This window comes from Microtus oregoni, unplaced genomic scaffold, assembly GCF_018167655.1.
Source record: "Microtus oregoni isolate MIOR12 unplaced genomic scaffold, Mior012 000000F_ref0000247, whole genome shotgun sequence".
Classification (NCBI taxonomy): domain Eukaryota; kingdom Metazoa; phylum Chordata; class Mammalia; order Rodentia; family Cricetidae; genus Microtus; species Microtus oregoni.
Genome location: NW_024543059.1, coordinates 57,770,669 through 57,786,828, shown reverse-complemented (window position 1 = coordinate 57,786,828; position 16,160 = coordinate 57,770,669). Strand labels below are relative to the sequence as shown.

At 37.9% G+C, this 16,160-nt stretch overlaps 1 protein-coding gene across 35 annotated transcripts in view; it reads right to left on the bottom strand.

Moving 5' to 3' along the window:
* The window catches only part of Adgrl2 (adhesion G protein-coupled receptor L2), a 614,876-nt gene that overhangs the window by 130,830 nt on the left and 467,886 nt on the right, over positions 1-16,160 (bottom strand). For all 35 annotated transcript variants that reach the window (XM_041651225.1, XM_041651500.1, XM_041651510.1 and 32 more), the window contains one exon: positions 14,860-15,032. In XM_041651225.1, the coding sequence (XP_041507159.1) occupies positions 14,860-14,932 (73 nt within the window). In that variant the 5' untranslated portion in view covers positions 14,933-15,032. The remainder of the gene's footprint in view (positions 1-14,859; positions 15,033-16,160) is intronic.

Below are 16,160 nucleotides of genomic sequence, written 5' to 3'. Positions count from 1 at the left end.
TAAGTATTATTCAATAACTTTCCTTAAGCGTTTTTTGTGGGTATACAGTACAGTAGTTCTCACACAGGAAAGTTTATATTTATAAGAAGAAGAGAACGTGCCAATGTATTTTCTAAGTTGACAGAGACAGTAAGCAAATAAGAGACAAGAGGAAGACATGAACGGACACCACGGTAAATGAGGTGTGCACCTGCAAACACTGGAAAGGAGAGAAATCTGAAGGATATAGTGGGAGGTTCATCATGCTTTTTTATTACGTCTGTTCTTTGGCAGTTTTACATATGCATGCAATACATTCTGCTAACTCTGCCCACACCCTCTCTCCTCTCCATTCCTTACCTATTCCTCTTCTCCTTCATAGTCCCTTTCTTAGATCGACAACTGGTGGGTTGGTTTTCTAACACACTCAGTACAATCAGGCATCTATCCAACCACTAATTGGAACTATCCATTGGAGCCCGGTGGGGTCAATAGTCGGTACACAAGTCCCCGGCCATCGCTGACTCTATATATTCATATCTTAAAAGAATGTTAGAAACACATAATTAAGTTAACAGTTTGTTCAGGCTACTATAAATCCCAGGAAACTTTCACATTCTTCTTACACTTAAATGAGAAACTAATCCACTGCACTGACAAACTACTAATGTGTATTTCCACATGCATGCCATTCTCCGGAGTTACTGTATCCTCCTCCTTCCAGCTAACCACCTAGAAGATGATCCATTGTCCTGAAAATGCCATTTGAACTCTCTTACATTTGTCCCATGAAACAAGCAACCTCTTCTTTAGATGATTTCAATGGTACCAAAATGTTTCATTTTTAGAATGGACGACTTTCTGAAATGAATAAGTAAGTGCCATTGAGGATTAAGATGTGATACAATGATTTTTTTGAATCTGAGAGGAAACGCAGTTGCAAAGTTAAGAATAACAGACCAACAGACATGAAAGCAGGAAAACTCACTTCTGAAACCTAAATTCGTATCCTTAAAAACCTGTCTTTTAAGAAAACCTGTGAGTTAAACTATCTTGGAGGCTAGAATTCTTAGCAGTGGTATAGAAAAACATCACCTTTGACCCCCACCATTTTAAGTCAAATACTTCCCTCTTCAAAGTCACTGGACAGAAATGCAACCACTATGTGCTCAACAGAGTCAGCGATTTTTTTTTAAATCAAACAGAAACAGTCAAAGACAGCAACGTAAACCAGATATCCATTTACTAACGTTGACTAAAAAAGAATAAAAAAATTCTGACTGTCAACAATACATGTACTGAAATTTAATATGTTAAAATACATGTTGTGAAAATTATCACCAGCAAAACCTATTTTATGATTGCAAACTATAAGTAATCCCTGCTAAAGCAAGGTCAATAAGAAGATAATTTTAAAACTAGATATTTTCAGATATTCTGCATAAGTCTGTATAAAAATATCACAACAAATTGTCATTGCTTGTTAAAATGACAAAAATGGCTACTTGGCAAAAGGAGCAAATCACAGGACAAGACTGTGAGAATTTTCAAAGAACTGGAGGCTATCACTGATCATCATGTCTAAATTAATGTTAGCAAAATTACTTCCAAAGCATTATCCCAAGTCATAGAAAGTGTACGGCTGAGTTCAGTCACTGCATTCCAAGATGGAAGTTCCATGTTTAGGGAGAAGAAGTCAGTGTCAACTAGCTGGCTCAGTTTCGAGAAGATTATTATCACCTAGATAATTTGAAAAACTAGAGGAATTTAAGCACTAAGCTATGAGTAACCAAGGCTTGTTACAATTAAGTTGTAAAAACACTAATACTCAGGCCTCATCTTTGTGCTTTCAAAACCCACACCCTCAACTCACTGCATGTATGTACTCACTAGTGAAACTCTAGCGCTAAAAGTACTTGAAGGTGTTTTGCAATCAACTAAAACACATTAGTACATTAAAGTTAGCATGATTACAAAGAAAAACCTGAGTAGAATATTGTCCCCAGCCTCACGGAATTCACTGGAACATATAAAAACAGAGCCTTGTTGAGCACAGGTGCATGCTCTCACTCCTACTGGTCAGTTCCAGAGTTCATTAGTCACTCCTGGACAGTGGTTTACTACACTGTACTGTGTTACTACATACATTCAGAAGATCTGTGCTTGTATTCTTTTTTTTTTAAGCTTTCAAAAGAAACCAATGTTCCAAAGTAACCCCCTACCAAAATTTAACAAAAAGAGTAATGAGCACTCTTTTTAAGGGGACATTATCTTGTCATTTGATTGTTTTGTTTTTGTGTTTTGTTTGAGACAAGATGTCAAGTAGCCCGGGCTAGCTTCACACTTTCCATCATCCTAACTCTACCTCACAGTTGTTGAGTGAGATGCCACTATATCACACAGAAGATACTAACTGGTCATAGAGTCAATGATACTAACACATAACCAATATTCCGAAACTCAAAGTGTGGGGACAGGAGAGGGATGATGGGTAGAGTGGAGCTACTTGAATACTGAGACACACTAGAACAAAAATGCTAGCTCAACACTTTGTTTAGTGGCATAGAGAGCCTTCAAACTTATCCTACTGAACCCTCAAAATCACATTGGGGTGCTGGCAGATACTTGCTATTATGTGCTACAGCGCATACATTAGCAAGCAACTAACTATATCTACCAATAGTCACGTCCCAGAGTAACTTTGGACCAGCTGAAGGTTTCTAAGGTGTGGACTCGGGAAGTGAGAAGAGAGTCTGGGGAGAATATGTGAGGATCCGAGCCCGTCTACTAGCTGTGACACAGCATCAACCATTTGGTGTGTCCTTAAGTTGCTGCAGCATGGCAGCTCTGCAAATGATCTCTGATCTGTGCTCAGCTGAAATGCATTCCAAAATGCAAGTGCAAGGAGCTGGCCATTCAAGTTACCCATGGGGACTTCCTCTACCACTAATGCCTTTCAAACAGTAGCCGAGGACTTCAAAGCAAAAGCATACATAGTATCCACTGTGACAATTGTAAATTTGTCTTCTCTTGAGTCTTGCTACATCATTAAAATATGTGACCTGAAGACACATGTATACCCTAGTTCTTGCTGAAATCAGCCTTCCAAAGATGAGGGTATTATTTCAGTTGAAACTTAGTTCAATTCTTTTGAGCAAACATGATTAGAAATATCTGTTCACATCTTGTCAGGTTACAATGTTACACTTTTTACTTGCCTTGTCAGTTGAACAAAAGTACGTGGAATCACATGATTCTTACATATGATTTAGCTACAAATCCCTGCAGGACACTAAACTAAAATCTACTCACAAATGTCAGCAATAATTAGAGCCACAAATTAAGCCAAACACAAAGTTAATTCAAACAGTCAAATTTTGTCATTTAAATGGTTCTAGTTTTACCGTTGCTTAACATTTCTGAATTTTACTGTCTTTTGCTCTTCTATTGTGCATTTAGCATTTTAGTTCAAACAGAGATGAGACCACGAGGCAAAGATTTTACCACCTTGCAAACTGGGGTCACACCTATCCCCAGGATTTTTTAATCACTAAAGATTTTCCAGCCTGTCTTCACCATCAATTAACAGCACTGTTGAAAGAAGAGAATGACAGCTCTCAGAGGCGAGCTCTCTAGTAAACAGACAGGATGGCAGGATCTACAGCAACCGCCTTTAAGGGGACAGAAGTAAGAGACACTGAGAGCTATTCAGGACGGACTATTTGCTGAAACTCTAAAACAGAGGCCAGGATTAAGCAGCTTCCCGTGGCACGCAGAATAAAGAGAAAGAATGACACCCAATACCCAAACCTAAAGGATGATTGGGGAGTCCTGACTAAATATTTGATGATGATAATCACTGAGAAATGAAAACTAACTAAAATCACTGCACCTTTCCAGAATACCTACACCCTATCATCTCATCAACATCTGAAAGCTTAGGAAATTCCTTGCTTCTCACTGAAAACTTTCTCAGGATGTTTTGGAAGCTGAGGAGTTAACTTAGCTGGAATATTTTGTTACAAAACAAAGTAGATTTTAGTATTGCTTTGGATCTACATTTTGTTTGTTGAGGCAAGGATGGATACAGAATCTTCTTATATAGCTCAGGTGAGCCTCAAATTAGCTCAGAATTAGTCTGAACTTGTGATCCCCCTGCCTAAGGCTTTGCGAGTACTGGATTTACAGGTGTGTGACTACCTTGCCCAGCGCTTCAGATGGCTTTTAATCTGCCACAGTATTAAACAAAGAAGCCCTGAAACGGATTCTCTTTTGATAATAACCATTAAATTAAACAATAATGTATGATATTTTGAAACATATTTTGTTCTGGAATGACAGCCTTGTCAAGTAATTATATCAATCAACCAACTGAAGCCAAACGTACCATTCTGTGGGGAAAAGGTGTACTCAGCAATAAAACCCTGATGAAAGGACACCCCTTCCCGGGTCTTAGTTTCTGCATCTGTTAAGTGGAAGATTCTGCACTACTGACCTCCAAACTGTCATCCCAAATCTCAAAATTCCTTAACTCTAACAAATAAGGAGAACAAAAATACCTAAGGTGCCTATATGCAAGTCTTTTTATTTGAAATTTGCTGTTTACTCAAATTCTGGCTTTCAAGGGCTCAGGAAACTACTGAAGACACGTTTAATTCTTAATCAAATACTATCAGTAACCTATTTTTGTCCTTGAAAGACAAGCAAAAGGATTATATGGTCTGCTGCAAAGAAATATTGTATCTTCTGTGAAATAAAACAATAGGACATCTTTGGTAACATGTATTATCAAGCGACATCATTAACCTAAGCACACAGAACATGCTTAAGCCACTTCTCCTCACCAGTTAACACTAAGGAATGCAGGCCATAACATGCCACAGACACAAAACTAAAGGGATATGATGACTGCTAGCTATTGATGTAGGCTGACCTTGAAAACAATTAATATAAAATAACACAAAATAAACTTTTCCCAGGTGAGTTAGAACAAAGAACGATGTTTTACATTAAATGACTACTTGTTAACTGTTACGTAAAATAATAAAACAATATATTAAGAGGATATTAAAATAATGTATCTGTGTAGGGTAAAATAAAAGTAGGGCAGTCCAACAGGGAATAGAGGGAAATATTAAGGAGAGGGCAGGTTGCATGGCTGTTCAGGGATTTTTTTTTTCCAAAGCAAATCATCAGATAAAAGGTCATTTCCAAGCATACAAAACGGGATTAAAACATAACAAAATATAACAAGGCTCCCTGCATCCTGAGGTATCTCAGTTCTCTCTCTAATGAGGGTCATAAAACTGAGCACGATGCTGCTTCTGTATTTCAGCTACATTCTCTCGGTTAAAAACAAATAACTTGCAATGACTGAAATCACTATCATGCAAATTCTGATTTTCTGAACATTTTAATAACCACAACTCCAGGATACACATCTCCTCTCAGAGACTATCAACGTCTGTGCCACCAGGGAACCCGTCAGACATGATCCACGCCTACTCCATACACTGAGTCAGAATCCAGGTCTTCAGATGCTCGAGCGACTCACGACCGTATGCACTAACTTGCCATGCACAGGGTGCTGGATCTGACTTTTAAGGTTTAGCCAGGCCTATTTCTATTTCTCTATTCTATTTCTATTTCTTGATTTCTCCCCCAGCAAGAAGACCTTGGAGAGAGAAGAGTTCTTTCTGGGTCTTACTTCTTCACTTCTTCACCTGTAAAATAAAGAATTCTACACTACTAATCTTCAAGCTGCCTTTTCAAACCATTCCTGTCTAGGTTCCTGTCTCCCACAGCATTTGAACAATAAAAAAAAAAAATAAAGTGGATCTCAGGATCCAGTGGGCTCTCTGTGTGCCCCCAGCAATGCACTGTGGCAGGCTCTCGCTTCAGTTAATACAACACTACCTGGATCTAAGACCAGACCATGAATCGCCTGCTTTAGATCTTCATGTAGTTTGACTGTCTCTTATTCTAAATACTTGGGACCAGAATTATTCCTGATTTCAGGGACTTTACAACTTGAGATTATTTCCCAAGACTTTAAGGGGAAAACTGCAGACAACAAGAAAAACAGCACATGAGCCCTCAAATGCATGGACTTCAGAGCAATTTGTCCGAATTTTTAAATGAGGGAATGATCCACCTGTGCTACAAAGAAAAGAATAAAAGCCAAAGACAGAAGTGAGAACTGATGGGTAGGCCATAAATACACAGTTAAACAGAAATAGATGATTACACGGGAATAGTCCGGAAGCCCTTATAAATATGCAATAAAACAGGATATTTTACTTGGCTCTCCTTGACAGAGCGACCCCTTACACAAAGCTGCATCATCCAAGTCTATTTTATTTCAGGAATTTCCTTCTTCTTAACACTGAAGGATTCCTACGATATAGAACTTTGTCTTTGTGTTTAACTCTGTTTAAATTATTTTTAAACATTTAATTCAAGACTGTCACAACCTTTCTCCCTACCACCTCTCTTAACAATCTATCTACCCATTTATTTCTTAAAGCCAAATCTTGATTTTTTTTTTTTTTTGGTTTTTCGAGATAGGGTTTCAAATCTTGATTTTTAAAATTCCATGCAAAAAGAAATCTCTTCAAAGCAGGGATATATGGTTGAAATAAAAAATGGTGGTGTTTTCCTCCAAGAGCGTGATCTGTGCCAGTGATGGATGTCTCCTCTGCTTTACTTTTGTCTTGTTTTCAACTATTAACCATAAGAATCTGGTCTCAATCTTGATTTTACACCAACTTTACCCACATGGAAAATTGGGTTAATATTTATTCACTTCATTTTAAATTAACTACAGAATTTAGGGGCTGAAGATGCAGCCCAAGGGCAGGACAAGCGCCTAGGATGACTAAAGCCCTGGGCTCAACCCCCGGCACTGACAAATTTCAATTAAAAATATTTAAAAGCTATGGGAAAATGCAAGTGAGGAAATATTTAAGACATGGATATGAGGAGTTTTAATATAAAAGTGGAAGAAATCCAAAAAGAAAATAGCTATAAACTAAAAAAAAGGGTGAGGGGTAAAAGAAACCAAAATCAGGATAGTTATTAAACCTTTAATTAGTGTTCTATTAGAAAAATCTCCTCTTAAATTCTCATCAGAACTTCAAGCACTACAAATATCAACCTACCAGACAAACTAGAAAATATTTTTCAAAATAGAAACCGCATAAGACCACAACCATCAATGAATGGTAGTCTTCAGAAAAATGATCATGTGGCTAACAAAAATCAAAAGTTCACATCAAAACTTAACTGGTGAACAACCAAGTACACACACACAAAAAATGTTTATCCTTACAAGTCATCCCCAAATTAGAAGACACAATGAAAGCCTTCCTTGTACTCTACATCACTGCTAACAATGCACGGTGACAGTAGCACCTTCCTGTGCTGGGTTACCAACACGAAGCCTCTTAGAGCAGGCGATTGTGTGCCTAAATCTCAGAGTAGGCAGAATTCAATGATTCCAGGCTCGCAAAATAACTCATCCCCAAAGAAATATTTCCTATGAAAGTATTTATCTAGTATATATCTAAAAAGAAATTAAGAACAAATGTCTGGCAAGTGAAGGTGAAGAATAAAGGTTTTTACATTTATACATAATACATTTTATAACCAATATTTAAAGCCATTATCATAATAAGAGATGCAAATGAAGAATTTATCTGTTTCATACATGATTTTGTATTGATCTGTAACATCGCTATGTACATTGTAGAAAATTTCTTGAAAAAGGATGCATCTTAGGGAAATAATATGAAAGGTTCAAAGTATGAGCATTGTTACATTGTTAACTTAATTCCTTTTAATTCTCTATCTTTCCTCGTTACATTATTATCTCAATTTCTTTAAATTCTCTATCTTTTCTGGGGAAGGTGTGTTGCATTCCCACTCCTAGTAAAAAGGGTGAAGGACTTTTAAGAAAAATTAGCTCTCAAAGAAAGAACTATGGCAGACATGAAAGTCAAACTCTGGAGAGTTCCCGGCGGAAAAGAAGAGATTATAAATGTTGTTTGTGCTTCCTGGGGCGCAGATACGGAATTCCCTTCTCAGCTTTGCATTTTAGCCACGAGATCCCAAGGCCGGGACTAGGTATTCTCTTGGAATCACTTCTGTCAAGTTGACAAAAGCAGTTCCAAGACAGGGTTGAAAGATGTCAGGAGATATTCACTAATCCACATTGATGTCTAATACATGTAGCCTGCATGGCTGTCATATGTCATTCTCTGTCACGCAGAGGAGAAGAAAAGAAATGAAGAGTGCCACAGGGTATCGAGCATATGTTTCAGTAAGACACTCCCTTAGTAATATGGAAGATAAATCAGGCTTTCAAGGTATAACAGATCCTCATTAATCGTTATCTCCAATCATCCGTATTATTATTTCTCTGATATTGCAACACAACTTATACATAGATTTCAGAATTAAAAAAAAAAACAAAAACATGATTTCAAAAATAAAATTAAAAAATGTGACTCATCAAGAATGAAACAAACGAGGGGCAAGTAATTAAGAGAAATATAGGCCTGAAAAATTACGGAGCTTTCAAAGCTCCCTGCGTTTTTAATTAAACTACCTTTAATATATTATTGATTGTTGCCAATGTAACAACAAAAGGGATGAAAGACTAATTTGCATGTAAAATCAATATTTCTAAAATGCACTTTACTTTGAGAAAAATCGTAACATCTATTCATAAATATTTGATACAGTTTTTTCCATCCAAACTTAAAGCTTGAAAAGTACCTGATAGTCAAGGGCACACTGATACTGAGGTTTGGGGGTCTATTGCTGTGAGAGCATTTATGATACTCTTTCAGCAGTCGTGAAAAGACTGATTAGGGAATCAAGAGAGCTGAACAATCCCTTTGCCATGCTAGGGAACTAAAAGACAATAGAATACAAAGTCAGAATTAATCAGAGATTGAAAATTAAAGTAAAAGAACAAAAAAGGAATCCAGTTCTTGAATTTAGTCTTCAATTATAAAACAGCATACATTAGCAGTAAAAACTAGTTAAGTAAAATGACCTATACGGGACTGGAGAGATGGCTTCTGCTCCCGCAGCATGCACTGGGGGTGGCTCACAACAGCCTGTAACTCCAACAGTTCTGGCTTCTAGTGACACCTGCAGTGACATGCACAGAGCCCACACATAGACAGACAAGACAGACAGACATCAAATCAAAAATAAAATAAATCTGCCACGCATTGTGGAGTGCACACCTTCAACCCCTGCACTCTGGAGGCAGAGATACTTGGAAATCAGCTTGTGCTACATAGCCAGTTCCAGGACAACCAGGGCTATGTAGAAAGACCCTGTCTCAAAAACAAAAAATAAAAATAAAATAAATTTTTTAAAACGTGACCTATGTATACAACGAAGCGATGTTTTCAAAGCGTGTGTGTGCTTTATTATTTTAATTTATGCAACGTTTGCATTTAGAACAAATTCATCTTCAGCTAGAAGCCAAGTAATTCTGTATTATACATCATACTCAAATAGGATGCTATCTTATACAATTTACAAGGGGCATTATATTTACATTTTTAAACTTTATTATACATCGTTACCTGTAGAGAACACTACCACAGTCAAATTATATGACACTCACAAGGCACAATAAAGAATATTTAAGGTCTCCTAAGAGGAGACGGAGTTAAGTGTTGCTTTCTTAAAGAGTAAAATAGCATTAGTTTGCACTAAAAATCTAAATACAAAAAAGGAAAGTAAACGCATTGTTTTGAATAGATGCTAATTTACCCAATCTCTGAGTTTAAACAATGAGGTTACATTAGCTATGCAGCGAGCACAGGCACAATTCCTATTAATTTAATGGGAGTTATGACTTCCATTAAGTTTAATAGGAGTCATACAGCCAAATCCCCATGTACCTTGCTGAAAATTCACGTCCTAGACATCAACTAATCAAACACACTGAAATGAACAAAAGTAGGCAATCTTGCTGTGCTCTGAAATCTAAGATGGCGTCTGTAAGTCAGCTAGCACAAAAGGGCCATAGGCATTCCCAGGAAGAAAAAGAACAAGGTATCACTCACTGTGAAGACACCGGCCCTATGCCCAGGAGTGACACTAGACCATGCTCACCTCATCTGCTACTGTTACTAATGCAATTCAGTGTTTCTTAACTCACTGCCGAAACAGGTTAAATAAACAAAACAAACGAAACCTTTCCCAGAGTCTGTAGTTATGCTCAACAAGCCTGATCACCAGGATTAAAATAAAAATAATCTGAAAATGGAAACACAGATGCCAAGAAAGCAAATGGTTTCACCAACTTCTGAATCATACTGAATAAAATCACATTTTTTTTTCAAAAGTGATTTTGAAAATCTATGATTCAGGATGGGACCATGTGTTAATGACAGTAATTGCTTCGACTGTGTAAGGACCTATCACACTATTATCCAAAAGCTCCTGTTCCCTCCACCACTATGACAATTGCGTCTTCGAAGAATCACACTCTCCTGTGATGGATACACACTAGCTGACTAAAGGAAACCATACAACAGCAAGCAGAGCTGCTCCTTGATCCTGCGAGGCTGACATATTTGTTATGTGTGTGTGTGCAGGCTTATGTGGATGCATATGAATGCAGGAGAAATGATTCTAATCGTCTGAAGTGTCTTCCTCTCCTTCCCTTCAGTGGTGGGGGGCCATCATTTCTCCGCCCAAACTCAGACCATTCTGAAAGAAATATTTGGATGCCAAGTAACTTTTCTAGTTGATATTTAATCACATCTCTGCCTTTGTTTCATAGCTACATAGTAAAACTAGCAACAGAGGAGCATTGGTGCAAAAGCTGTATGAAAACCTGCGGTTTCCAAACAGGCTTGACACTGTCCTCCAGTACGTTCTCAGACTTCCTTGATTTCCATAAAAACGTGAATCTTTATTTGCCATTCACACCTATTACAACATTTTATTTTGAAACTGGGGTAAGTAACAATGTGTTCTGAGTTCATTAACTAGAATTCAGAGCTACGAGGTTCAAAGATACCTTCATTGCATAAAAAAATTGGGCCTACAATTCATATTACTGGCTTTGCTGAAGAACTGCTATTATTTGTAACCTGTCACTTGAGTGAGCCTTCATGTGTCTGACTTATGCTTGCCAGGGCTCCATTATATGGCATAATTTAATTCTCTAGGACACAAAAATTCAATTTACTTTCCTACTTACTGATACATGATTCCACAGTGGGTTACTATGCTTATAAAACTTGGCCAAGATAATCAAAGCACACCAGGTTCTCAACAGAACTGACTTGTGAAAGGCAAGGTTAGTACTATAGAAATATAAATCAAGTATATGGAAACAAAACATTTCTAGGTATGATCTTCATACTATCCCTGTTTACAAAGAGACACTACATAATCTCCAAAAGGACAGGAGACTCAAGAACAGAACATTGTACTATTTTGACCAAAATCACACGGTAAATTGATGGACAAACAGAATACAAGCAGCTTAATTTTCATATAATTAGTTTCCTCAAGTTAAAACATTTCAAATGAGTACTGGACATGCTGTTTGGTACCCAGAGGAAGAGGTCAGGGCACAGCTCAGTCACAAAGTTCTCCCACGGCAAGCAAAAGCCCTGGGTTCTAGCCCAGCACTAAAAAAAAAAGACTAATAACAAAATTGGAAGAATTTCCACCAGAAATATGTCACATTGAGGAGATCTGACAAACCACTGAATAGATACCTCACAAACTTGGAGATACACCTCTCATCGGAACTGATACAGATCAAATTCAAAACCACGCTAAGCTTCCACACTTATCTCAAGGAAAAGCGTATACACGGGGAAAAAAACAAAAGCACTGGAAATTAGAGAGATGGCCCAGGAATTTCTGTGGTGCACCAGATAGATTGGTTGGCGGTTTTGCTTTATTTATTTGTTTGTTTGTTTTTTATCTTTAGTGGTATGAAAACTCTTGTTTTTGGATTCTACTGAAAGGGTGAAGAACTGATAAAACTAGGTTAAATACAAGCCCTGCGTGGGCTTGGCAGGTTGGTTTTAGTCTGTGGCAATGCTCGAGGAGCAGCAATGTTGGACTCCAATGTGTTCTTGAGGCTCCATTCCGAGCAAAGACCACAAACTCCTGAATGAGAGCGCCAATGAGTGCATCTCCCAATCTCAAGCACCCACTCAGGTCTGATGCCTGACAGAGAGCACACAGAGACAACCCCACTTGGAAGACTCCTCTGGAAAAGGCACAAACGTGTGCCCATTCCTCTCTCTTCACTCATCCCCATGGAGACAGCAGTGGAGAGATGGCTCAGATCCTCAGTAAAGAGCGCTCGCTGTGTAATTTGAGGACATGAGATCAAATCCTAGAATCCTCATAAACAGCGAGGTGTGGCATTGTGGGGGTAGAGACCGAAGGATTACTGGGGCTTAATGACAGCAGCCAACTCCAAATTCAGTGAGTCACCTGGTCTCTAGGGACTGAGTCCTCAGCTTGTGAAAGTAGGACCACCTTCGTCATGCTTTGGCACCTCACACCGGAAAGACCACACGTCCCAGCACACAAGTATGTGCACACATGCACAGACACACACAGACATGCCTGAGCAACAGAGAGAGAGAGAGAGACAGACAGACACACACACACACACACACACACACACACACACACACCTTTAACTGAAAAAAGTAAACTTGGCTAAGAAAAAAAAAAAGACAGATGGCGGGGGAGAGGGAGGGAGAAAATCATGTAAGCAGCAGCTTAACAGCTGAGATTTGAATTTCGATCTCCTGTCCCATGCCCTTTACACCTAACTTTGATTGGTTTCTCAACAGGTGTCCACAGGTCATTATCTGGCTTCTGGTAATAAAGGCAGACGGTGTCACGCACAACTCTTCTAAGACACCCTCATGTGCCGCCACCAAGATGTTCTGGCAATGTGTGCTCACTGCGGCTCCTCTTAAAGCCAGCAGTGGGAGCTCCTCCCTGGCTCTCTATTTGCCAGTAGGAGGGAATTCTTTCAAAAGCAACACGTCCCTGGCCTGATGAGGCAAAAATGAAATTTCTCTTAAGAGCGGATATGAATCCTGACCTGAGAGGTGACACTTGACATAAAACTACGGCATCTCATGAAAAAGTCTCTGCACGCTGCCCCCCATGGAGCGAAGCTACTGTGCTGGCAAAGTGGTCTCCATCTTGATTGGAAAATTTTTCATTATTGGACTAATGAGCCATTGGTCCACACCTGGAATCTTTTTCAATGTATAAAAACACTCAAATATAACAGCAGGAATTCAGACAGTGTTTTTCCCAAAAAAAAACAGATGCAAAATTATAGACCATACATATGATTTTCGCAGCAATCCAAGCCTGAGATTCATATTATTAAACGCAGTTTCTGCCTGTTTGTCATTACAGTACTAGTTATTCAGACACATTACACTTTTAGATTTCCTATCTTCAACTCTAAAGCAAATAACTACGTCGTCTTTGAATTAAATATTAGCCTATGTATAACTTTCAAGTGAATATATATGCTCTTGAATACAGAAATACTTCCAAATATTCCTGAATATGTTAACCATTTAAATGACATCATTAAGTTGTGTTCATATATCAAACATAGGAAACAGAGAGCAGGCACACACACAAAAAAAAACCACAACTTTAAAACAAGCAATTTAAACAAAATAAAAATGTTTAGTTTGTTGATGTTCTTCACAAAGACAATGGACAGTGGCTTTTCCACAGTAGATAATGTGTCTTTTCCCTTTCATTTTATTGCTGTTAAAACTGGACCACTGAAAAGTACCAATAAAACCAATTTTCTAAGTCCAGTGTTTTATTACATTGAGACTAAAAGAACGCATTGTATGTACAAGCATTTCTAGAAGATTTTTTTAAGTTAATATACTTTCTTATTAAATATAGTGTCATGGTCTACTTGGGATAAGATTGTTCACTTCAGACCTGATCTAAAATGCACCTGTGTGAGCATTTTTCTTAAATGTGACTAACCCTGAAGACCATAAATAATAGGTATCAGAAAATCCGTTTACAAACTAATAAGTGATACTTCTCATTATTTAGAATCAAAAATCCGTAAGTGTTCACTCACTTCTTTAGAAATTATGTCTGTTTTGAAAACTTTTCTCACAATTATAACCACTGAGGTTATAGCTCAGTGGTAGAAATTCTATGTTTTTCTTAAAGATAGGGAAGTTGATAGATACCTTACATAATTTTTCACACTGCAAGGAACATGGATGCACATTCATAAATAAGATTAGTTTTATTTCATGTGTTGTGAAAATATGACTTAGGAGCAAATCAAGAACTGAAACTTCTAAGACAAGTTTCAAGAAAAATAAAACCTAAAGTGCATGACAAGTCAGTCAGGCAATGGTGGTGCACGCTGTTAATCCCAGCACTTGAGAGGCAGAGGCAGGTGATCTCTGTGAGTTCGAGGCCAGCCTGGTCTACAAAGTAAGATCCAGGACAGTCAGAGCTGTTACACAGAAAAACCCTGTCTTGAAAAATCAAAACCAAAAAAAAAGAGTCATGACTAAAGAATTCAAGTTTTCTGGAATAAAGGCAACTAATACATGTAAAAAGGTGCCAAAGGACTGCTGAGAATTATTGTATTTTGTAAATTTGTAAAGATATAAAATATAAAACAAAACATTCAGCATTTTCTATACCAGAGAAAAATATAACAAAAATAATTTAGCCACTAAAAATGAATTCAACACTTTTAAAATTAAAATAACAATGCAGCCTCTTTAACACAGAGAAGATTCTATCCTTTCCGTTCTCCTGGGTTTTAGGAAGAAACTGTGAAATGTGTCTTACCTTCTGTATTTGGTGAGAAACTGATTATAATGATAAACCACAAACTTCGCATTCTGCAACCAGAAGACACCATTATTGATCCCTTTAAATATTTTCTTTGTATTCCTTAATGAATCTAGTTATAAATGCCCAGCTTCATCGAACCCAGCAGTCTGCATCATTGATCCTCATATCTGAAAAAACAAAAAGAACAAATCCATCACTTACTTTAAGGCCCTGATATGTCGTCACAGCAAATGCAGAAGTAACTACCCTCAACCCTTCCCCCCATTTCGCAAGCATAAAATATATTCTGATTGCATATCCAGGAAGTCAGCTGCTCCTAGATAAATAGCATCTGAGATATTCTGGGGGTGGGGGAGAAGCTCCCCCAAATGTATAGATAATCATATTCAAAAGTAAGTATGTATTTTTTCTAATAATGATATTCTCTTAGGAAAGCATGAAAGCTTAGGAAATCACTTGAGATAATACATCCATCTCTCCATGACATTAACCTTTTGATCACAGAACTAGCTTTAGAATACATAATACCTCTAAATAAATGTATAAACACATGAGCATCTGTTGATCATAGTAACAACAATATAATTTAATATTTTCCCCAGTTGTCTTGCAAGATAGAATACAGATCTGACGAGTTAATTTTTCTAAACAAAGGTAAACGGTTGCTAACACATGGGTCTATGTTCATTTACAGCCCAGGCATTCAAAATACCATCCTCAGCCATCATTTCCCTGCCAATTACTCATAGAATGAGCAGCTAGTTGTCACAACACTACTTCCTCATAATGCTCTAGGATTCCTCTCCAGCCTGTTCTTGGAGTAAGGTGTAACTTAAAATCAAAGTAGTATCACTGAGTCTACCAGACCCAAAGAAACACCCAAAGATCCTGAGCACTGTATCTTCAAGGGATTTGGGGGTTTCTTTGCTTTTCTTTTTGAAGAAGCATCTAAGTCTAGGTTATTCTGAAATTCATGATCTTCCTGCCCCAGCCTGAGCACTGGTATTAAAGGTGTGTGTCACAGACTGCATCGCATCACTGATACGGGGACGGTCCTAATTTTGATGACCCTGTATGGGCCCATCTTCCCAAACTGCAGAGACTACTAAAGAATGATGAGTGTGGCTTCAAAGTATCCTCAGCTCCTAGGACCACATGAAAACAGTTTATTTGAAGTCTTCCAGACAACTGATTTACTTCTTTGTAGGGTGTTATAAGAAGTCACAGAGTCTTATAAGATGAGACAAAAACAGTTTCCAAATATACCTGAACTTCCTGGTACAGCCTCCCACGAT